The sequence below is a fragment of the Vespula vulgaris genome, chromosome 12 (assembly GCF_905475345.1).
Source record: "Vespula vulgaris chromosome 12, iyVesVulg1.1, whole genome shotgun sequence".
Taxonomy (NCBI): Eukaryota; Metazoa; Arthropoda; class Insecta; order Hymenoptera; family Vespidae; genus Vespula; species Vespula vulgaris.
In genome coordinates this window covers 1404546-1428507 of record NC_066597.1, presented here as the reverse complement: position 1 = coordinate 1428507, position 23962 = coordinate 1404546, and the positions used below count along the sequence as shown (strand labels likewise).

The window sequence follows — 23962 nt, the reverse complement described above, 5'->3', positions numbered from 1 at the left end:
ATTCGCTCGCACAATATTTCAGGATACTAGTCAGAGAATGGAAATAAGATGGAATAGAATAATTTAATAATTCTATATCCGTTTAGATATTCGAGATAAATAAATAAATAAATATATATATATATATATATATTATTTTTGCTATTATACATCATCTAGAAAAGAGTCCTTGAAAGAATTTCAAAGCATATGATAATTCGATTAGGATATTTATTATTTTTCCATCCGAACGATATTTATCTACGATTCGATCATTCGATTCGTATAAAAATAGAAAACAATTTGATACTTTCGTAACAAGGATATTACAACAGATTGAAACGATATATCGTTTTAAATCGGTAATAACGAGCGTCGATAAATCTTCTCGAGTTTACGTAAAACCAGCCGTAAAAATAAGTGATAATAAACGATTAAGACGGGATATTTAACCGGCGACCATTTAACGAGATGTGGCAATAAGAATAATAAAAAAAATAAAAATAAAAAAAAATAAAAAAAAGAAATAATAATAATAATAATGCCAAAGGCAATAATTAAATAAAAGAATAAAATGAAAAGAAAATGATATTGACTGATGCGAATAGATCATGGGGAGGGGTACGAGATGAGCGAGGGAATAGGTAGACTGGAAAGATTCGTTACGAAAGCTTTCAGTATTTTAACGACATTTTTATCTCTACGAATGAAGAAATAAAGAAAAATTGTATTCGAAAAGAAGAGAAACAGAGAAGAAGATTGATTTTCATCGTGCATAAAAGATGATAGCAGTATAGAAAGTTGTTTGAGTTGAAAACCGATTGAACTGAGTTGGTGAGTCTGTGTGTGTGCGTGTACGCGCGTGTATATATATATGTATGTATATATATATGTATATACATATATACACACTTATATATTACATGTATATTATAGGTAGAGTATCACGTACTAAACGTGTGCGTTAACTTGAATAGTATTCGTGCCAAGGATATTCCTCCTCGTAATACCGAACGTGGTTCCTTCGGAGAAGGATCTACAAGGCTATCGATCCGACCTTAGACTCGCGTTATATGCAGAAGCCTCGAGATCAAGATGGCAGAGGGTTGTAGTAGTAGTAGGTAATAAATAATTGTCTTGGATGTTTCATTTAAAATGGTTGACAGAAAATTTCGTATACGGTTAACGGTTGGTATAGGTATAAGTTGACTTTCTTAAAGATCCTTGAGAGAAGTGAAAGAGAAAGAGAAAGAGAAAGAGAGAGAGAGAGAGAGAGAGAGAGAGAGAGAGAGAGAGAGAGAGAGAGAGAGAGGGAGTGAGTGAAGAAAGAGACGAAGAGAGAGAAGAGAAAGGAGGGAAATGTTACAAGGAATAACAAAGGAACCATCAGATGTAAGATATTGTAAGATTTCTTACCTATGAACGATGTTAGCCAGAAGGTCGTTGTGTCGCAATCTATAATCCACGTCCACCCTTTGATAATTGACGGTGAGCGTACCAGCACGTATACATCTCTCGTATTCCTCCGCAGGATGGGCACGAAATTCCCTCGCAAAGACCTCCAAGATCTTCTCGCCGACCCATCGGCCTTTCGTGAACGTTGTAAATGTGAAGTAATAGGGATATACCTTTCGAAGCCCTGTTATAAATGACATTGGCAGCTAGAATGGGGGTATATATTTTATATATCGTAAGTAATATCGATTCGAGTTATCGAGGCTTACGTTCCTTACGTATAATGGAAACTGTTTCTCACATTTCACATATATATATATATATATATATATATATTATTTATTTGAAATATATATATATATATATATATTTTTCATAAGAGATATCGAAGAAATAAGTATTAACGTAATCCTCTATAATCTTTAATTAGATATTGGAAATTAAGAAAAAAAAAAAGAAAGAAAGAAAGAAAAGAAAAAATATTCATCCAACGAGAATCCTGTAGATATCCATATCCGAAAGAATTTCTCATTAATTTATTCAGACATTAATTCGCTGGACATTGCTTCGAGGTGATTAAACGTGCTCATTGATCGAACGTGCATTCGCATGACAAAAAAGAGAAGAAAAAGGGAAAGAAAGAAAAGAAGAAAGAAGGAAAGAGAAAAGAAGAAAAAGAAGAGAAGTGACCTCTCCTTTTTCCTTTTTCTCTCGAATAACGGTTAAGACGAATACAATAGGAGACACGCTTTCTTGAAGGCCGAATCAAAAAGTACGGGGTATTAGGTCGGTCGAGGAATTTTTTGCGATGAAAAGAGACAACGTTTTTTTCCCACGAAGACAAGTGCAACGTCTTTCAGGAGGAAGACAGAGTCAGGAAGGAAGGAAGGAAGGAAGGAAGGAAGGAAGGAAGGAAGGAAGGAAGGAAGGAAATAAGGAAGTAAGGAAAAAAAGAGAGAGAGAGATAGATAGAAAAAGAGTAAGGAGTAAAGAGTAAAGAGTAAAGAGTAAAGAAAAGAAAAAAGAAAAAAGGGAAGCTTTTGAAGTAGGAGATCTGGATTAGGTGGTGAACGCGAAACGTGCCGAGAGTCGTTCGAAGGATCCTCTGGAGATCGGCCTTCCCTTGCTGCCCTTTGCCAACATTCTCATCCACTTATACATAGAAATAGAGAGAGAGAGAGAGAGAGGGACATATACATATAGTAAATACATACATATGTGTGTGTGTATATATATAACGGATACTCGATTCTCCTCCGTTCTCGAAGAAGAGCTTGAAAAGAGACGCTGAGAAATCGTTGACGAGACAATGCGTTGTCCTCGACGATGTGTTAAGCCTCCTCTTGAAACATGCTCGTTTCATGATAGTCGAGAAGAAGGCTACGAGAAGAATATACCTCTACTTTTAGTTCTCCTTTTCCTTCTTTTTCTTCTACTTCTTCTTTTTCTTCTTCTTCTTCTTCTTATTCTTATTCTTTTTCTTTTTCTATGTCTACCGATCTATCGTAACTGTTTCGCTATATCATGTAACTTTCAACGAAATTCGTTAAATGAGAATCACGAAGAGAAAGAGAAATAAGTAACTACTCTTAATTGCAGTATCAGCTTCCGAAAGGGTTAGAATTTATCTTCTGAACGTTTCTTCGTCTATTTTTTCTTTTCCTTTTTTTCCCCGGATAAACATTTGTAATTATCCGTCATTTTCGATCTATTATAAAAAATTATAGACTTTAGAATTTTATCGTGTCGACATTCATGAAAGATCCAACTAACTCTTCGTCGAGGAACAATTTATAATATGAAAGAAAACTTAGAAGATCAAAGGAAAGAAACTCCGTATATCTCTTTTCTATTCCATAAGAAAAACAGAGAGAGAGAGAGAGAGAAAGGGTGAAAAATATGTATACGCGAACGAAGAATAATCTTCTCGCTTGTGTAAAATTCATGATACCTTGTGGATACCATCTACAATGTCTATTTAATATTTGAGATGAAATTTCTTTATCGGAAAGGTTATAAATGTGATTGTCAAAAGGGCTGAGTTAATTTTTAATTTTGCATCGACATCGACTGGGTTAAATTATTTGATATAAATAAATAAATTTCGTTAATCTAACTTTTAAGAATATAACTCTGATGTAAAGGGAGATCGAGTTAATGTATTCTTAATATTTGAGATTCGCCTTTATCGAAACCAGATTCAATAATTTGACTAATCCTTTTTTTCGATGTCCGATATATTTTCTAAATCACGATCATCGGATATCTTTTGAATCATTATATATCATTATATAAAAAGAAATAAGAACAACCTTTGCAAGATATTACGTAAATCAAATCATCTAGTTCGCGAATAAACAAACGAATCTTTTCGTACTAATTTTCAACGTGTGTCAGACAAAGTCGAACTGAGAGAAAAAAGAAAAGAAAAAGAAAAAAAGGTACGATAAAGAAGAAAAGAGTAGAGAAGAGAAGAGTGGAGTAGAGTAGAGAATTTAAACGTTGAGAAGAATCGTGCTAGGTTCTTAACAGCTTAAACGATGATGTCTGCCTACCGATCGACTTTTATCACTTGCTAGCAGGAAGAAGTAGTGGGAGTGGCCGCGTAGAGTACAAAGCCTTCTCTTCCAGTGGATGAACAGTGAACACTCGTGTGCCTGTGTTCACCCCTCACGTACTCACACTTCAGAGTCAAGTTTCGCGAATAGAGAACGTAGACTTTCGAATAAAGAAAGAAGGTAAAGAAAAAGAAAAAAAAGGAAAAAACAGAGAGAGAGAGAGAGAGAGAGAGAGAGAGAGAGAGAGAGAGAAAACAAAAAAGAAACAGTATGAAGAAGGAAGGAAGGAAGGAAGGAAGGAAGGAAAATAAACGAATGAATGAACGAAAGAACGAACGAGCGAATGAACAAACAAACAAAAAAAGAAAAAGAATTGGCGCGAGAATATGAAGCTCGCATAACCGGACACTCGTTTGAAAACGATCGTCGTCGAGAGATTCACCTCGGCTTGCTCGCGGGCGATTACACCGCATGAATTGAGAGAATACGTGCTTCGTGTTGCGTCCATGCTTTGATATTTCGATGGAATGAAAATTGGTAAGGGGAGAGGCAGAGAGAGAGAGAGAGAGAGAGAGAGAGAGAGAAAGAATATAAAAGAAAGAAAATTGTTCCTTTTTAAAGATAGAAAAACATTAGGTCTAGCGAAAAGTTCGTTTTTATTTTCAATCAAGTTTTAGTTATTTATTTAGTAATACTGTACAAAGAAAGAAAGAAGGAGATAGATAGATAGAGAGAAAGAGAGAGAGAGAGAGAGACAAAGTGATTGTAAAAGGAGAAAAAAAGATTGTAGTTTTTTTAGATGGAAAAATATTGCGTTAAGCGAAGAATTCTTTTTTATCGAATCAAGCTTCATTTATTCATTTATTTATGTAATAATACTATACAAAAAGAAAGATAGAGAGAGAGAGAGAGAAAGACTATGAAAGAAAGGAAATTGTTGCCCCTTTTTAGATTAAAAAAAAAAAATAAAAAAAGGAAGACAAAAAGTCTAGGGAAAAATTTCGTTTTCGTTTTCAATCACCGAACTTTCATTCATACATTTATTTACTTTAATAATGGTCATGTCACGCGGACGAAAAAAAAAATATTTTACTCGTTCGACGAAGAGAGAGAGAGAGAGAGAGAGAGAGAGAGAGAGAGAGAGAGAGAGAGAGAGAAAAATAAATTAGATCGTTTGCTCTTTGATATCTTTCCGGGCCGTTACGTTTTGCAACGTTCGAGCCAAAACTGTTAGTACGTAATTTTTGCGATTCTGGGTCACGCATACACCTTGCAAAGCGAGAGAGAAGATTTCGCTTAAATCCCACCACCAGTCGTGTTCTATCTCCCGATAGGAGGAAGAAAACAAAAGGGGGCTTTATTAAATCAGTACGCTGATCGCCAGGGACGCGGACAAAAGCTGTGTACGACGATATAGTATAGCTTTGGAAGATTCCATTGGTCTCGCGTATTGATACACACACACATACATACATACATACACACACACATATACGATGACCAACCATACGCGTTCTGTATATTTTTTTTTCTGTCCTATCTCCTTCCCCACTTGCTCTCACCATCCCTGTCCTCTGCATCCTTTTTAACCCCCTCCCTCAACCTCCCACCTATCCACTTTTCGTCGAGAATAGAACACAGCTTTTATCTATTCTCTTGCTTTTCGTAGAGATCGCGTTTGTTATCGATTATTATTTTAATCTCGTGGTTGTTGTATATATATATATATATATGTGTGTGTATATGTGTGTGTGTATATATATGTATAAAGGAATGGTCGTTCTTCAATATCATCGCGATTGAATTTTGAAGAATTTATTTTCAATAATTACTAAGAGGGCGAGGGAGTGGGTTGAGAAGGTAAAAGGGATCGGCATGGATTTCAACGTAATTTTTCATAAAGATCTAGATTATGTTTATTCAGAATCGCTAATTGAAAGAGACATCTCTTTCTCTCTCTCTCTCTCTCTATTTTCTCTTCCTCTTTATCTCCCCTTCTTTATTATTCTTCCCTTTTAGAATCGATAAAATGCATGGTCATCAGAAAGGACGCGTCATCTTTGAGGTATCCTCGTCTCAAAGCTTCGAAGATAGATAGAAAGGGAAAGAAAGAAGTAAAGAAAAAAAAGAAAGCAAGAAAGAAAGAAAGAAAGGAAGGAAGAAAATAAAATAAAAAGAACAAAAAAAAAAAGAAAAAAATGAAAGAAAAAGAAGACGTACACAGATATCTATATATACACATACATACATACATATATATTTATTTTTATATTTATATATATATATATATATAGAAAACGATCGACGACAACTCGAGGAAACGAATAAAACGAGAAAACAAGCGTTTGCGAAAGCTTTGTCGATCTCCTCGTCTCGATATTACGGAAAAAGGAAGGATCTTGGACGAGGGACGTTGAGTTTCCTGCGATATTAACGGGTATACCTTCTTTTGAGTATAAAGGTAATACAGGATAGAAAGCTTCTCTTTCTCTTCCACCCTCTAAATCTCCTCCCTCTCTCTGTCTCTCTTTTTCTGTCTCTCTTTCTTTACCAGTTCGATCTCCCGAGGGGAAAAAGAATTCTTGGCGAGTCGTACGATAGCCTCGATGAAAGAACGTGCTGGCAGCCCTTACTTCGATAGTAATAAGAATACAACATGGCCGCCATCAACCGGCAAACTCGCGCCTTCACTTCGAAGAGAAAGCTTCGTGATTTTCCTATCCATCGCCTCTGGCGCACACGAGGACTTCTCTCTCTCTCTCTCTCTATTTCTCTCTTTCACACATACACTCGAAGAAGTCAGAAAAGAAGACGAAGCGCTGCCTAGGTGGATGAAAAGGAGAGGCCGAATTACCAAGACTTGGGATTTCACGGCTCGATAACGTACGCTCGACTTGCTCGCTCGAGATAGGATCGGATCTAGATTTAAATCACGTAGAGGTTCCTCCATCCGTTTTATACTATATCTGTAGATATCCTACGTACTATATATATATATATATATATATATATATATATATTATATATATATATATATATACATATACAGACAGATAGATAGATAGATACACACATTGCCCTCGAGAAGCCGATCGTACATCGTCGAGGCTCACGAAACCTCCCTGGAATGTAACTAACCTAAAGCTTGCTTTAGCCTTGCAAGGATTGCTAAAAGAAGCGCTAAAGAACGTACACAGAGAACGAGAGAAATAGAGATAGAAAGGGAATGACTGACCAAACCATGGCAAGTCGACCAAGACGATAGAGAGCCAAGGTTGGAAAAGGTGCAAGTGGGCAATAGGTGAGGGTGTATCTTTCGAGTGGCATTAATAGGTCTTTGTTTCGTCGGAAAGAGAAGTGTCTGGAGGATGCCCAGGCAGCGCGTCGTCAGCCGTGCGAGTCTATTATTCGAATGTGGAGCAGATATCGGTTGTCGATATGCCATCCACCAGTCTAAATATTCGATCGATACTACCCTCTGTTCATCCGTCTTTCTTTGCTCTTTCGCGAATCTACTCTTTCTCTCTCTCTCTCTCTCTCTCTCTCTTTCTCTCAGTCTGAATCGTAGTAGTCTTGCGCATCCTCCATTCTCGTTCTAGCTCTTTCTCTGTTTCCGCACCTGTTAGCAGCCGATCCTGTTATCGTGGATGCAACTTTAACTCGCAATAATGAGCATCAGTACGAGCGAGTCTAACTATCGAATCATCGATCCTCCCCCTTCACCCACCCTCCCTATCGACGAGAAACGTCGATAATTCTATCCCTTGAAGTGGCTGAAACGTCGAATGTTTATATCCTCGAACGTTTGTTTCTCGATCTCGTAGGGCTTTTCGATGGGTTACGTTCGTAATGTCGGCTTTTAATCTTGGGAAAAAAATGGAAGGATATATATATATATGTATGTATACACATTGTTAGATAGTCTAAGTCCTAAATTCTACGAGCTATCATTAGATTTCGCATGGTATTATGTATTGATTGGTTATCATTTATGGTATTGATTTTCTCTACTTTTCTTTTTATTATTCTGTATTTTTGTATAAACAACGAGCACGCTTAATCGCCAAATACGTCGTTAATAAACAGTGACACGTTATGATCGTATATGATATAACATCTATATAATACATCTAATCTTCTCGAAGATTTAGAAAAAAACATTTCTGAAAGGAATTATATAACTGGAAAAGTGATACTGACCGTTTTCCACGTAATAGCTAGTCTCATTGTAACGCTCGTCGGTGAATCCTGGCCTCTTTGCTTTCAATGCTTTCGTTTCCAATTTCGCCTGAAACAGAAAGCACCCGAATAGTGATGCGTGAGAGGTCAAATAAATGAGCAGAAGAAGTAGAAGAAGGAACAGACTAAGGGAAACGGACACTGCTACGAGACACAAAAATGCGATAAGAATAGTAATACAATCTTACGATTCCCTTCTCGAGATAAACTACTCGTCGGGGATTAAAACGAATAAAACGAAACAAAAGAAAGAAAGAAAGAAAGAAAGAAAGAAAAAAAGAAATCAAAAAATTCTCGATAATCATGGAATAATCTTGATTCTAATCTAATAATCAATTGACAAACTTATTCATTAGAAAAGCTATTCTAAAAGGATTGATTCAAATAGAATATCTACGAACTATCTTTTCGAATCGATTAAGCAATCAATCCTCTTGAAAATCTTAATTCCGTTCGAACGGTGTGATAAAAAAAAAGGAGAGAAAACTACTACGAAAAAAAAAAAAGAAAAAAGAAAAAACGAGCGAGTAGGTAAGAATTGCCGTAGAATTTTTTTCTCTTTTCTTCTTTTTTTCCCTTTTTTTTTGTTTCTTTTTCAAACAAACAAACCCATTTCTCGAAATAAGTTACAGCTTCCGTTGGGTATCTATATCCGACGAGTTCCATCGGACTTCTCGATAGATAAACACGAACGAACGTAGGAAACGTATGAACGTTCGAACGAAAGATTTGATGATTTCGGAGCGCAAGAATCTTCGCGCCACTCGGCGACTCCAACGTTCTGGAGTTTCGGCTGTATCGACCGGCCATGAAAGTTCCCTCCCTTTCGACCTCCACTACCCTCGAACTCTCTCTCTCTCTCTCTCTCTCTTTCACTCATACAGCTGACATCGAGCTCCTCCTATACCCTGTCTCGCCGCTTTCACAGCTTCGAGAGGGCTTTTGCTTTCCTCGTCCTGCACGCGCCACGCTGTTGCTGTTGCTGTTGCTGTTGATGTCATTCTGAATCGTTTCTGTTACTGATACTCTTCTTCTTACCGTGCGTTATATCAATATAAGCACTTCGCGAATAAGAGGATTTCATGGAGCAAGAACGAGAGTGAGAACGAGAGAGAGAGAGAGAGAGAGAGAGTAAGAGTAAGAGTAAGAGTAAAAGCGAGAGCAACAGCGTGTATGTGTATGTACGTTGTGCGTGCATATCTTGTAAATTCTCGTCTCGAGCACTATGATCTCGCATTCCAGAGAACCGGAGAAGATATATAAATAGGGGTGGAATGGAGGTTGGTGAGGAACGAGGGAAGAGTTGAGGGTGGTACATCATCGACATACAAATCATCTCGCGAGCATACAAATTTAAATCTGAGTGGATTTTTTTTTATACCTGTCCCCGGGTATACAGTAGTAGTAGTTGCCTGTTGCTGTGCAACCGATAGAAATATCAATGGGAGGAGTAGAAGGAGATGGTGATGTTGGTAGTGGTAGTGGTAGTGGCACTGGTAGCGGAACTGAAGGGGTGGCTGAGGGAGAAAGGATATACGTTGAAACGTAGAGATTTAACGGATTAAAGCTTCGGAGATTTCAGCTTTAAATCAATTTGGAAAGACGTGAAACGAGGATTCAAGCATCGTATCATGTCCTCGACTACATTTTCTTTATCTCTGTCTCTGTCTCTCTGTATATCTTATCCTCTTTTATTTTTATTACCATCATCTTTCACGAATTACTTCAACGGGGAAGTAAAGATAAATATACACGGAGATAGAGATAGAGATAGAGATAGAGATAGAGATAGAGAACGTCGCGTCAAGTTCATCTCTAGTTTTATATAAACCCGTCTTTGAAACGATTAACGGACAGGTAGGAGGTAGCGTAACGGGTCCCTCCTTAGCGAGAGCGTACCATCCTCAAGACTTTAACAAGTACCCTAAGCAATTAATTTCGACGGGATCTCGAGTTAGCAGCCGAGCTGGTAGAAACTTCCTCGGTTACGTTAAAAAAGTAAATGTCGGTGGTTGGTCTACAAATTAGTACTCGACTTCGTTGGAACTAGAGAAAAGGGGAAGAAAAAGACAGAGAGAGAGAGAGAAAGAGAAAGAGGAAGAAGAAGAAAGAGAGAAAGAGAGAGAAAGAAAGAGAGATCTTAAGGTTGAGAATACTTAATTAAATCTTGTAAGATAAAAGACCAAAAGGAAAAACGGATGGATTCGTTTGGACAAAATCCATCGAAATCGACACTGTTTTATTTTCTCCCTCTCTCTCTCTCTCTCTCTCTCTCTCTCTCTCTCTCTCTCTCTCTCTCTCTCTCTCAATTTAAAGATTCCAAAAAACGAGAAAAAGAAGAAAAAAGAAAGGAAAGAAAAGAAGAGGAAAAAAAACATCAGTGCCGTTAATAACGGTCGTAACTCGTATTTCAAAGCGAGAGCAGCGTGTAGCACGGCGGCAATAGTGCACGGTTAGGAGGGCGTGAGCGTTTTCTTGGGCGTTTATTTCGTTAATGACGACAGCGGCGCAGATTAATGAGGACGGGCATCGTGGCGTCGAGCGTCGCTCGTCGCCGCTGCCACGTACGTCAAATATCGACGAGAGTCGGACCAAAATACACGTTCACTTCTCTCTCTTTCTCTCTCTTTCTCTCTCTCTCTCCATCTTTATCTCTCTGCACGATCCATTCCAAACCTGTTACGTACGTTTTATCGTCTATCCACGTGCTGCTACCGAGTTTTGCTGGCTCACTAATGCCGCGCTCCAAAATAGGTACACTTTTATAACAGGACAAATTCGTGGACCTGTACTTTTCAAAGAGAGAGAGAAAGAGGATGGCCAAAGTAAATCGGATCGACTCAACGGGATCTTCATTACTTGACCATGTACTCTTATTTTAGGATCCGCTTAAGTGTCGGAGAAAAAGCGTACGATTTTTCTTTCGTTCTTTTTCTCTCTCTCTCTCTCTCTCTCTCTCTTTTTTTTTTCATTTCTGTTCTGTTTTAGGATCTAACGAAATTCGTCGTTGTTTTATACGAACGTTGTTTTATACGTTGTAGGCGTGTATATAGAGATATCTGGGCTATGTCGTGTATCTACGATTTGTGTTTGCCCAGTGTTTGCCCGAGTGACGTTACTGAAAGCTTTGGCGCTCGCTACTAGCCGTTACCCCATTACAAAAGCCTCGTCTCGCACGGTATGCGAGCATTAAGGCTATTACGCAAGAGCAAAGCGTCTTTCGCTATTATACACGATGATATCATAGCGTTGATTTCCAATTCGATTGGTCTAATTCTTGTACTTGGGGTAGGGGGTGGTGGGTGAGTGAGTGGTTGGAGTGGGAGAATTCGAACGTGGTGGTGGGGAGTTCGAGATTTTATAAATTTGTCATTATTACAATATTCACCTTTTTCAAGTCCTTGCTGGTATCGGCCTCCTCGGCTTTTCGTTTTTCCGTAACCTTCGAGGCGGGCAGTGGTATCGTTGTTTCGCGAAGGGGCTTCAAATCGATCTGAAACAAATATCGAGGAAAAATTTGTATATAATTAACACGTTGATATACGAGGACGTGGGATATAGTGGGCTCCGCGTGCGTGGCCGTAGCGTTTATTAGCGGAAACATTTTCTTTTTTTTTTTTCATTTTCCGCTAATAAAAGTGATACAAGTTCGATTACGTCGGACGACATAACGTACATACTTTGTCTCTGACGTATTAAACCAATCATTATGAGCAATATGGTATTATGTTCTTTTTTTTTTTTCTTTTTCGTAAGATAATTATTGGTTCGTTACAATTGGCCTCGTAGGTCAGGCGAGAAGCGAATTGGCAACGTTTCGCTACAGATGCAACCAGGTGTTAATAAAATGTTTATTTTTACATACCGTCGGTCTTTATAAAACCGTCGACAAATTTTATTAGACGTTATAAATTTGTTGATAGGTCTATAATACGTCGATATAAATACATTTTGACAAATCCAAATGGGATTTTTTAGTGAACATTAAAATCCCATTCCTGAGGATAACGACGACGATGGAACGATGACGAATACCAAAGAGATCGAACGACAGAGAAAGAGAGATCGGTGTCGGTACAACGATATTTTCATTTGAGGAAATAAACCGACCCTCTTCTCTTCCTCGTCTAGCCCACGATCGGAAATTCTGCGTAAGATTGTTGAGACCTATGAAAAGGAACGATGAATGACCCAAACGAAATGAACAGTCATCGGATCGAAGTCGACTTTGGTCGAGGGAAAAGTTTTATTAGTACTACATTCGTCGGCAATTATTTCTTCGACTGCGATTCGCAGTCGGTCGTGGTTGGTTCGTTCGGTTCGGTGCGAATGAGGCCTCACGGTCGCTAGGGTCGCCCCTGACAACGCCCTTGCCTGCATTGCGGTGCTCTCTCTTTCCACCCTAGCTCTGCTTCTATCCTTCCCCCATAGCCCAACGCCAACGCTCGTCAAGAAATGCCGTTCCGTGAAAAGAGCAAGAAACGCGACTTAGCCCCTCGACCTACGAACCTACCACAGCACAGAGACCGGAGACTCTACAAACCCTCCTAGCGAGCGAGGAGGAACACACGTTCCTTCCAAAATCAATACCCCCATCGTATTCCTCGAAGAAAGACAGAGAGAGAGAGAGAGAGAGAGAGGGAAAATCCTTTGTCCTGCTATCATATACATATATTTCTTTTTCCTTTTTCATCCACTTATTTTTCTTCCTTTCTCCTTTTCTTTTCTTTTCTTTTCTTTTCTTTTCTTTTCTTTTATTTCTATTTTTTTAATTTTTTGTCTTGTCTTTTTTTCTTTTCTTTTTTAACGGTTCCAACTTATTTATCTTATTCCTTTTTCAAACAGAACTTTCTCCTTTTGTTTTTTATTTTCTTTTTTTTTTCTTATTTTTCCCTTTTTACACGATTCCGACTTATTTATCGTATTCCTCTTTCAAACAGAACTTTTTCAAAGCAAAGCAAAGCAACGCAACAACCAACAATCCAGCGCCATCGATTATTATTCCTTTTGAAAAATATTTCCGTTTCTCTTCGGTTCTTGTTTTCTTCTTATATTTAGAAAGTATAAAATGGCGCAAAATCGACCACGCAGTGATACCTCAGTATTGTCCACGAGATTAACGACGTTCCATTCGTACTTCGACACGTTGCTTCGGTATGATAAATTGTTGGTGAACCCGTCGGACAATAATTGTCATCGTTCCACTGTCAGATACTACGTCCGATCGGATCGATTATTAGCATCGAACCGCGTATCCTGTCATTTTCCTTTCGTATTCTATCAAAGTTTTGTGCCGCGTGAATTTCTCTGGGAATAAAGATTCTTTCGTTATTAAAAAAAAAAAAAAAAAACAAAACGGATCAAAAAATCCAGAAATTTCGTGGAAAGGATTTAATAATTCCTCGTTTAAAAGATTTCTCTCTCTCTCTCTCTCTCTCTCTCTCTCTCTCTCTCTCTTATTTAGAAAGCTCGCAAAGACACGTCTTGTTCTGTAATTAAATAAGTGAGGGAAGATAAATGAATGAAAAAGGAAAAAAGAAATATAAAGAAGGGATAAATACAAAATAAAAATCATGGTAAAAGAAAAAGGAGACGAAGAAAAAAAGAAAGAAGGAAAGAAAGAAAGAAAGAAAGAAAGAAAATGAAATAGGATAACATCCTGTAAGCTTTCAACCGAGTAAACTTCTTGATCAAAAGCGATGTGATTTATCTTCTTGATCTGAAACCTCGCTACAAACTGGAATATCTAGGTGAATTGACTGAAGCAATTCGTAAAAGTGAATTATTACAATAATTCTTTATCTAAACGTGACATAAAAGCGTGGATCGTAGAAGATCCTTTATCACGTTATACGAACCCGTTCAAGTATGCTCCATTCATTTTTCATCGAAAATAGGAATGGCAAAAGAATAATACGTTATCATTTTATTCTTTCGCAAAGGATAATCATTAATCAATGTCCACAACGAATTAACGTGTACTTCTTTTTCTCATTATAGAAAACATTTGTTAATGACATGTAAGCATCTTTATATTTTATTTACGAACGTAATTTTCTGTTATTTCATTAAGTTCGATAACCTAGAGTAGTAATACGAAGGGGTACTTTGGAAATTAACAACGAGGACGGTTAAAAGGACGAGGAGGATGAGGACGAGGACGAGGAGGACGATGACAAGGCCCGAATACGATGGTGAAAAATTCTTCGCTCCGTTGGTGCGAAAATGATTAGGTAAATGGCGTTAATGGAGCAGAAATTTATACGCTTAAGACAACACGCACTTACGTCGAAGAATTCTATCGAAGTTTTTCGACGACGTCGTACAAATGAAGTATATTTTTTCATGATAATGTTTAATATTAATCGATAATTTAAATATCTGTGTGTCTGTGTATAGATAATAAAAAATAAATAAATAAATAAATAATTGATTTATATTCGACGATCGATGATCAAAAAAATCCCGACGTAGAAAATGTCGTCTTCGACGAGAGAAGAAAGAACACGCCTATTGTTTCCCAAAACACTAGGATCAGATAGATGTTAAGCAAAAGCAAAAAGAAACAAAACGAAACAAAACAAAACAAAACAAGAAAAAAGGAAAGTAGGCGTCCGGTCATTTTTCATGCGACTTCATCATCCATCCGTCGGGTATCGGAATTCCAAGTAATTTGCAGTAAAACGAGCGTGCGGCGATAGTAGAGTTTTAGTAGAGAGAAGAAAATGTATTTCTATGTGTGAGAGAAAGCGCGAGTAGAGACAAGGGAAAGGAATATAATAAACGAGTGAAAAAAAGAAGGAAAAGGAAAAGAGAAAAAGAGAAAAAGAGAAAAAGAGAAAAGAAGAAGGAGAAGGAAAAGGATAGAAGAGAAGAAGCAGCAGAAAAAAAAACAGAAAACAGAAAATAGAGAAAAAAAAAGAAGAAGGAGAAGAAGAACCAGAAGCAGAAGCAAAAGCAGAAGAAACAAAAATTATACGAAGCTACACGATGTCTCGTTCTTGTCGTCGCGTTTCGTTACGAACGGAATACCTCATTTCCTAATGGGCCAAGCCAAGCTCTCTCTTCCAAACGCCTTTCTCAAACCCACCCCCACTTCTCCTGTCGACTACCCCCGTTTACACCTCTCTCCATCACCCCTCGAATACCCTCGAATCCTCCTCGTTCATCCAGGCAGCTTCTTTTGTAATTAAATGCCACGAACGAGCCACGCGTGAAAGAGCAAAAGCGCGTCGTCAGCAATGCGGTTTCGTCGCGCACCGTGTGTTACACCGAGAATAAGCAATCAGAGGGATTTCACTGTGGCGAGAAAGTTTGCGGTTGTCGATTAAGAAGGAAAGAAAAAAATAAAATAAAATAAAGAAACAAAAAAATTGAGGAAAGAAAATATATCTTTTCAGCAGTAGTAAGGTCGGAGAAATCTTTTTTCACAGTATATAAATTCGATCTTAGCGACTTCCATTTAAATTGCATGTTTGCCTTTATTCATTATGTTGTGATTATTAAAGTGTAACTAACTCTGATATGATTTCAATCGCAAGAAAAAAAATGTGCGATTAACGCGATTAAAAAGGAAAGAAAGAAAGAAAGAAAGAAAGAAAGAAAGAAAGAAAAACAAAGGTAATCGTAGAAATAGATCAGACAAATATTTCGGATGGTATAAACTTTGTTTTAAAGTGACTTCTATTCGAATTGCATCTTTGCTTTATTCATATCGTGATTATTGAAATGTAGCTTCGGTATGATCTCGACGATTTGAACGAATATGGTTGTCGATCGAAGGGAAAAAGGAAGAAGAAAAAGAAACGAGACGAATAGAGAAAATAATTATAAAAATATAAGTTTGGAAATACATCTTGATGGTAGAATACATCGATCTTAAAGCGATTTCGATCGAAATTGCATGTTTGTTTGCTTTAATCGCCATATTGTGATTATTAATAAAATGTAGCTCTAGAGTTGTATGATTTAAGCGAAAAAAACGTGTTTGATCGGCGATAAGAAGAAGAAGAAAAAGAAAAAAAAAGAAAAAAAATGAAAAAAAAAAGAGAAAATAGCAATGAATTAAAAAAAAAAAATATTTTAATGTTATAATTTCGATCTTAAAGTGATTTCGATAGAAATTGCAAGTTCGTTTGCTTTAATCGTTATCTTGCGGTTATTAAAACGTAGCTCTAATACGCGAGACAGTTAATATTTATCTTTCCTTTCCTTTTCTTCTAATTTGTGTAATGTAAGTTTTATTAAACGTTTCTTCTTATACGCCCACGCGTAACCAAACCCACCCACCTACTCGCTCATTCACCTAAACGTTTGTACATAGTACGTACATGTATACACTTGTACGCACACACGCATATATATATATATATATATATATATATATATATATATATCCCGATAGCATCTAGATAAGTAATGAACTTTTAAAACAACAAAGCTTTTAATAAACGAACGCTCTGACCTCTTTGTGTTTTAGCCTACGTATTTTATAATGTTAAATGGTATAAGTTTTCTTTTCCGAGGATATATATGATCGCGGGTAGAGATGAAGCTATTTATAATAAAAATTACTAACTTTTACAAAGTTTCTCTTAAGTTTTTCTTAACGTTGCGAAGGTAAATTCCGTATGTTTAATTAAGCAATGACCGTGACTTTTTTTTTTTTTTATATATATATATATATATATATATATATATATATATATATATATATATGTTAATACGTAAAAAAGATATCACTAAATGTGGCTTAGAGATATTACGAAATTGATTTCTCTATAGTGATATCATCTTTCTATTAATATTATTACTGAGAGACCAAGGACGAAGAAATAAAAAAAAAAAAAAAATAACAAAAAAAAAAGAGTAAAAAGAAGGGAAACTAAAAAAGTTTTGGTATCTGCAAACTGTCGTGCTTTTGTAGAGCTTCTGCCAATCAGTAACACATGTCGTCGCAAAAAAAAAAAAAAGGATAAAAAAGAAAAAGAAGAAGAAGAAAAAAACTTTGCTAATTCGAAAACAGCTGGATGTTTCGCCACGTTTGAAGATCTATAAGTGTCTTGACGTTCGCGTCAGGCATAGAACTCTTGTCTAAATCAATTGTGGATCAGCGATCTCGTTTTCCCTTTGGCTTTACGGTAAATTTCCATTGTATTTAAACGAGCTACTTATATGCGTTACCTTCTTGAATTAGATAGTAGTCCTGTATTCTTCACGGTTAATACCGAGAACGCAACAGAGTTTTTAAACTTTCATAAAACGTTTTCTCCAAGTTCTTTGACCATCTCGTCGTAAAGAAAATAATAGGATTACGAAGAATAATAAAAAAGAAGAAGAAGAAGAAGAAAAGAAAAGAAGGAAAAAGAAAAGAAAACAAGAAAAATACGAAAAAGAATTCAAGCACGCAAAGAACAATAATACGTACAATAATACGATATCTATATACTTTGGAAACGAACGTAGGTGCACAGACGAATCCTGATATTTTTTTAATGAAATTTCTTCTTTCCTATAGCGGGTGGTAGAAGAATCTCTTCCTTTTTTCTTTTATTTTTTTTATTTTTTCATCCTTTTTTTCTCGAGGTTCTGGACCAGTGAACCAACCGGTCGATCGGTCGGTCGGTCAGTGTCGAGGGAATTAGAATGGTATGTAAAAAAAATTTCACGCAGGATCGCTCGACGATACCCCCCAACGCGAATTTAAAGATTAATCCTAGAGACTGATAACTTATGCATGCCGTTCGGTGGTCCATGACGGAAATATGCGGTTATGTACGTGCATATAAATAGCCACGAGAGAAAAAGAGAGAGAGAGAGAGAGAGAGAGAGAATGTATAGATGTGTAAGCGTGAAAGAAAAACATAGAGAACAAAAAGAAGACCGGTTTGTGGAATCACGTAATTTGTACAAACAAAAAAAAATAAAAAAAATAGAAAAGAACATAAAGAATGATATTCCAAAAGCTATATAGACAGACAGAAAATATTCGATATATATATATATATATATATATTAAAAAAAAAGCAAAGAAAGAAAGAAAAAATAAACTATGCTGCGTAAATATACCATCGAGAATTATCTAATCGTTCAACGAAATCGAATTTTATTGGAATATTCTTCTCTCTTTCTCTTTTCTCTTAAAGTACAAAGTTTGGCTTTTTCTTGTCAAATCAGATTCGTCGTACCGTTCACATTTTGATCCATGAAGCTGTTAAACCGAGTTAAACGTAGTCCTACCGTATAACCCTCGTTTTATTCTCTAGCCTAGAACACTACCTCTTATTTTCTTCATCTCTCTCTCTCTCTCTCTTTTTCTTTCTTTCTTTTATTTTTCCTTATTTTCTTTTTCTTTCACCATGCACCATTCCGTACTATGCCTCCTTTACATTTTCTCTTTGGAAAATATAGAAATCAACGCTTCTCGCTCGAGTTAATCTGAAATTTCGTTGGATTTTACAATGGAACCGTCAAAAAATTAAAGAAAAAAAAAAAGAAAAGAAAAGAAAAGAGAGAGAGAGAGAGAGAGAAAGAAAGAGAATTTTTTCGAACGTTCATTCTACAAACCCTTGGATATTTAATATTATAATGATTATGGGGTAAGTGAACGAAGTGTGAACAGAGACGAGACAAGGAAGAACTGTAAACATTATTATACCAATGTATAATAATATTAAAAAAAAAAAGAAAGGAAAAAAGAATTGTCGAACTGACCAGTTTCGATTTAGAAAAGAGGATTAACGACTATTCCATTGTCCGAATTGCGTGTAAGAGACAAAAGGGGAATAGGCAGGTAAGATAATCGTGGTATTAAGTAAATAAACGAAATTCATAGAAGTTCAGTAAGTAGTGTAAGTAGATATGAGTTAGAAACACGCGATTGGAATGGCCAGCTAGTGTCTCGCACGCGTTCATGTGTGATCTAAGGATAATGAAGGAAAGGAAGATATATATATATATATAAATAATAAAATGAAACGTTAATATCATTGACCAAAAGGGAATACATTTTTCGAAGTATTTTGAAGAGATAAAAAGATAGAGAGAGAGAGAGAGAGACAGAGAGAGAAAAGAAGAGAACAAGGGAGAAGAGTAAAAGTGAAACACGAGTGAGTAAGATTGGAGGGATAAAGAGAATAGGGGTTGGTTGGTGGGTGAACTAGGGATGAAAATAAAAAAAGAAAAAAGTAAAACAGTAAAGAAAGAGAAAGAGAAAAAGAAAGAGAAAGAAAGAAAGAAAGAAAGAAAAAAGAGGAAGTAAAGTAGAGGGGTAAAGCCACGAAACGAGCGAAGAACACGCGATGTCCTTTTGATCGGTGTCCGTACTTCCTCTCTGTGGACTGCCGTCGCAAATCCAACAGGAAAGACAAAGACGAAAGAGAGAAGAGTACAGAAGAGAAGAGAAGAGAAGAGAAGAGGAGAGGAAAGGGGAAAGAAGGTAGGTGGTGGAGAATGGGGTGGTTGAAAGTTGTACAGGGGATGGTTGGATACTACCACGGGGTGGGTGGCTGGCTTGCGTGTCGACAGAACGTATATTCTACTTCACATTACGATTCGTTCACGGCTATGGTTTGGGTGTGCAGAACACCACTACTACTATTACTACCACCACCACCCAGAAGAGGGCACCTCTATCTATATCCTACATGAATAAACTTTTACTGCGGGATGCGTCATCGTTTTGTGTAAAATATTTATTATATAACCATTATGACGTTAAATCAAGCTTAAAACTGCTTCGTCCGTTCCTCTAACTCTCCATTGTTAACTTTTCAAACCGGTTCGTTATATTCGTCGTAATACCAATTAAATCTTAGCGCCCGTCGAATTTTATATGGGGTAAAAAAGAACGGTTCGACTAAGAAGAAGAAAAAAGAAAGAGGAGAAGAAAATAAAAGTTCCACGTAGAGTTTGATATTAAATTGACGTTTCAATGTTCATGATGTTCTAATGGTAAGAGTGTCTAATATTCGTGACTAACTTATTAATCATGTTTCGTGAAGATAAAATTATGATAGGAGAACGGATTCTTTGTTACGACTATCGTACGCTATCATCGAGCGAGTAATTAAAATTGCCGAACGATCTTAATAAAAAAAAATGAAAAAAGAAGAAAAAAGAAAAAGGAGCAATAAAATAAAAAATCAAAATAAAATAAAATAAAAAATTAATAACAAATCATCTCTACGTTAAGTTTGAAGAATTTTCTCGATCGTTATTAAACGAATAACAGAGACGGTATTTATAGTAATTGACGGATCAAAAATTTATGTGAAACCATATTAGTTGACGAGTATTAGGACTCATGGTAATCAACGTGAACCTTCTAATGGGATTAGTTTACGACAAAACGTTCTTCTCTCTATGTGGTACATCGTATCGAGAAGGAAAGAGATAACGCTATACAAGAAAAGTAAAAGAGAGAGAAAATTCGACCGTGAAAGCCGCGAAAGCTTCGCGAAAGCTTAACGAAAGCTTTCGCGAAGGCTGCCAGCATTCCTTCGGGATTCCTGTGATTCTCTCATTTCCCTCTTTACCTCTCTCCTCTTCTGGCTAGGGTATACACGTCGCAGTGATGTCATAACATACGAGAGAGAAAGAGAGAAAGAAAAAGAGAAAGAGAGAAAGAGAAAGAGAAAGAGAAAGAGAGAGAGAGAACGAGACGTTTTAATTAATTTCCTCGTCCTAGCGAAAAACGACAACGACGATGCGATGTAACGCCTCGTCTCCTGCTTGTACAGTTTCACAGGATTTCTTTGTATGTGTGAACGTGTGTGTAGGAGGAAATACGTATATCTATATGCATGTGTATCTATGTATTTATATACGTACGTACGTACGTATGTATGTATGTATGTATGTATATGTGGTTGGCTCGGAATAACGTATGAAGCAAGAACTAAATGAAAAGGAGAATGAACAGGAAGAGAAGGAGGATGAGGAGGAGGAGGAGGAGGAGGAGGAGGAGGGAGAATACTCTACAGGATACGGTACTTCGTGTTTTGGAAAAATTTGTTCACGGTCTAGATCGATTGACGAGTTTTCATTTAATCGTATACATCGTCTATCTATCCAACTCTAAGAAATATCAGATTGTAATTGTTATCATTTAAAAAGTGAAAAAATATTAAAAAAAAAAAAAAATAAACAGGAAGGAATGAAATCTTCACGTCGAATCGAATTCGTTTAAAACGTTATCTCTGATACACGTAACGATAATAGTGATACGTAATAATATCAAATAATAATCGATTGTCGTTATTTATTATTCTTTAAAAATAATTCTTCATTTAATGGTTTTCTCTCTCTCTCTCTCTCTCTCTCTCTCTCTCTCTCTCTCTCTCTCTCTCTCTCTCTCTCTCTCTCTCTCTCTCTCTCTCTCTCTCTCTCTCTCTCTCTCTCTCTCTTTTTTTAAATACACGTAATAAAACGAATCTGGCAAAGATTGACATTTGATCATCTCACACCTTCCGAACGAATAAAATCGTGTCAACGATACGATATAATTAAATATTTAATATATCGTTTAAATGGTCGTTCATAATTACTCGCAAGAGTAAAATAATGCGCGATATGATATTAGATGCATATATATGTAGATACATAGATGAGTAGAGTGGAGTACAGTAAAATAGATTGGTGTACGTGTTGAAAACGTGAAATTATTATATGTATTCCATGAACCGATGAGGGTAGAAGGGATAAGAGGGAGGAAGAGAGAAGACCCCTATACACATACATAGATATATACACGCCCGTACGGAAATTAATTTCAATTAAATTACAAAATTATCGTTGCGCCGATCGTAACGCAGGCGACGTTATATGCAAACGTTAATATCGTTTTATTTACCATTTTAACCACGCGACTAATTTTTCATACACATATTTAGGGATGGGGTAGAAGGATGTGCGATGTATGTATATAAAATATATAATATAAATACTAAACGTAGAAACGAGCACGGATTAAAATGCAACATAGGAATTCAAACAACTAACTAATTAATTATATAATTAATTAATTAATTAACTTGAATGATTGAATCGAGTTGAATTGAATTGTATCGAAGAAAACGAAGAAAAGAAAAAAGAAAGAGACGACGAAACGATAACACAAACGAAAAAGAAAAAGAGAACGGAGATACGAAGGACGAATTCAATCATTTACAAAGGAGAATAAATTTTCCACGAAATTCTAATAAACAAAACAAAATATCAAGGATTTCTACGAAAACGTTCGCGTGAGTTTGCGTAATGTTTATTGTTCAATGTCATTATGGAAACTGTTTGTCCTTCCTCATTCTTATCCTTCGTATTATGTCGTTCGTTCTATACGATGTATAATATTATCAATAACAGCTCGTAGTCGTTATCTGGACGTAGAAAGGTGAACATCGTAGGAGAGATCGTAAGTCAAATTTAATATTTTATAAATATTCATCGCATTAATCACGCGCTCGACGTATATAATTACATATAATATTTCATATAAGATAGTACGTTACTGGAATTAGATTAGTAGCGTTAATTAGAATCGATATCAATCAGATGGAAATCGTCTAATCGTTAATTAGAACTCGTTAGAAAAAAAGAACGAATTATATATCGTTACTGTATTAATATTTTGCGGATTATTAATATACATTATTTTATAGCAAGCTCCTCGAAGAATTTCGCCGAATATTTACACACATAAGTTTATCGAACTAAGTTTAAAACGTTATTCTTTCTTTATTTTTACACACACACACACACATATATATATATATATATTTAGCTATTATATAAGTAAGCGTAAACTAGGACTCATTGAAAAGATCTTGGAGGAATATTATGCGAATTATTAATATACGTTATTTTATAGCAAACTCCTCGAAGGATTTGACCGAAAATTTGAATATATAATTATAACTTTATTGAACTAGTTTCAAAACGTTACTCTTTCTTTTTTCACTTTATATATATATATATATATATATATATATATATATATATATATATATTTGTCCTAAAAGTTTCCCTATCTGCACGCAGCTGTTTTATCTGTCAGTGTTTAAAAACGAAAGAAACTTTTTGGGGACGAGCAAATAATAATATATTTAACTATCACCACGTCAGAAATTACTTTGAAAAGGGAGGCAAAATGCAAACGAATTTCGTCCGACTTACAATTAGATAAGGGATGTCGTTCGTTCTCATTCGGCGAATTTATTTGCGAAAGAATTAAAGTCACGCAACTACGGTATGGAGAGAGGAGGATGGGTGTGGATGGAAGAGGAGGAAGAGGAGGAAAAAGAGAAGGAGGAGGGGAGAGGAGTTAAGGGAGGAAAGGCGACGGAGAAAGGAGAGAAGAGGATGGAGAAAGGTGATGGAGAGAGAGGGGTGGTAATGGGGTGGTAAGAAGGTAAGAGGAACGACGACTGTTATATTCTCGGGTATAAGAGTAGAATAGTATTTAAGTTAGTATTCTGCATTATATCGTCGAGTGTTTGAGTTGAAATATCGTTGAAATATTTATCGCGTTACTTGTATACTTTTCGCGCTTTGTACGAACGGTACCGGAATATAAGAAGAATTGTGGAACGCGAGTTGGTTGTTGCTGCTGTTGTTGGTGTTGCTGCTGCTTTGATATAAAAGAGGATGAGAGAGAGGGTTAGAGGAAAGAGGGTTTTGGGGATGGGGTGTGGGGATGAATTAACGTATACGGTAAGTTTTAATCGTTCTCCCCG

General features: G+C 36.3%; 1 protein-coding gene across 2 annotated transcripts in view; it reads right to left on the bottom strand.

The window, feature by feature from the left end:
- Positions 1-23962, bottom strand: part of LOC127067921 (pseudouridylate synthase RPUSD2-like) — a 74543-nt gene that overhangs the window by 13570 nt on the left and 37011 nt on the right. For both annotated transcript variants that reach the window (XM_051003364.1, XM_051003366.1), the window contains exons 3-5: positions 11620-11724; positions 8193-8280; positions 1396-1618 (exon numbers count right to left, since the gene is read on the bottom strand). In XM_051003364.1, coding sequence (XP_050859321.1) covers positions 1396-1618; positions 8193-8280; positions 11620-11724 — 416 coding nt within the window. The remainder of the gene's footprint in view (positions 1-1395; positions 1619-8192; positions 8281-11619; positions 11725-23962) is intronic.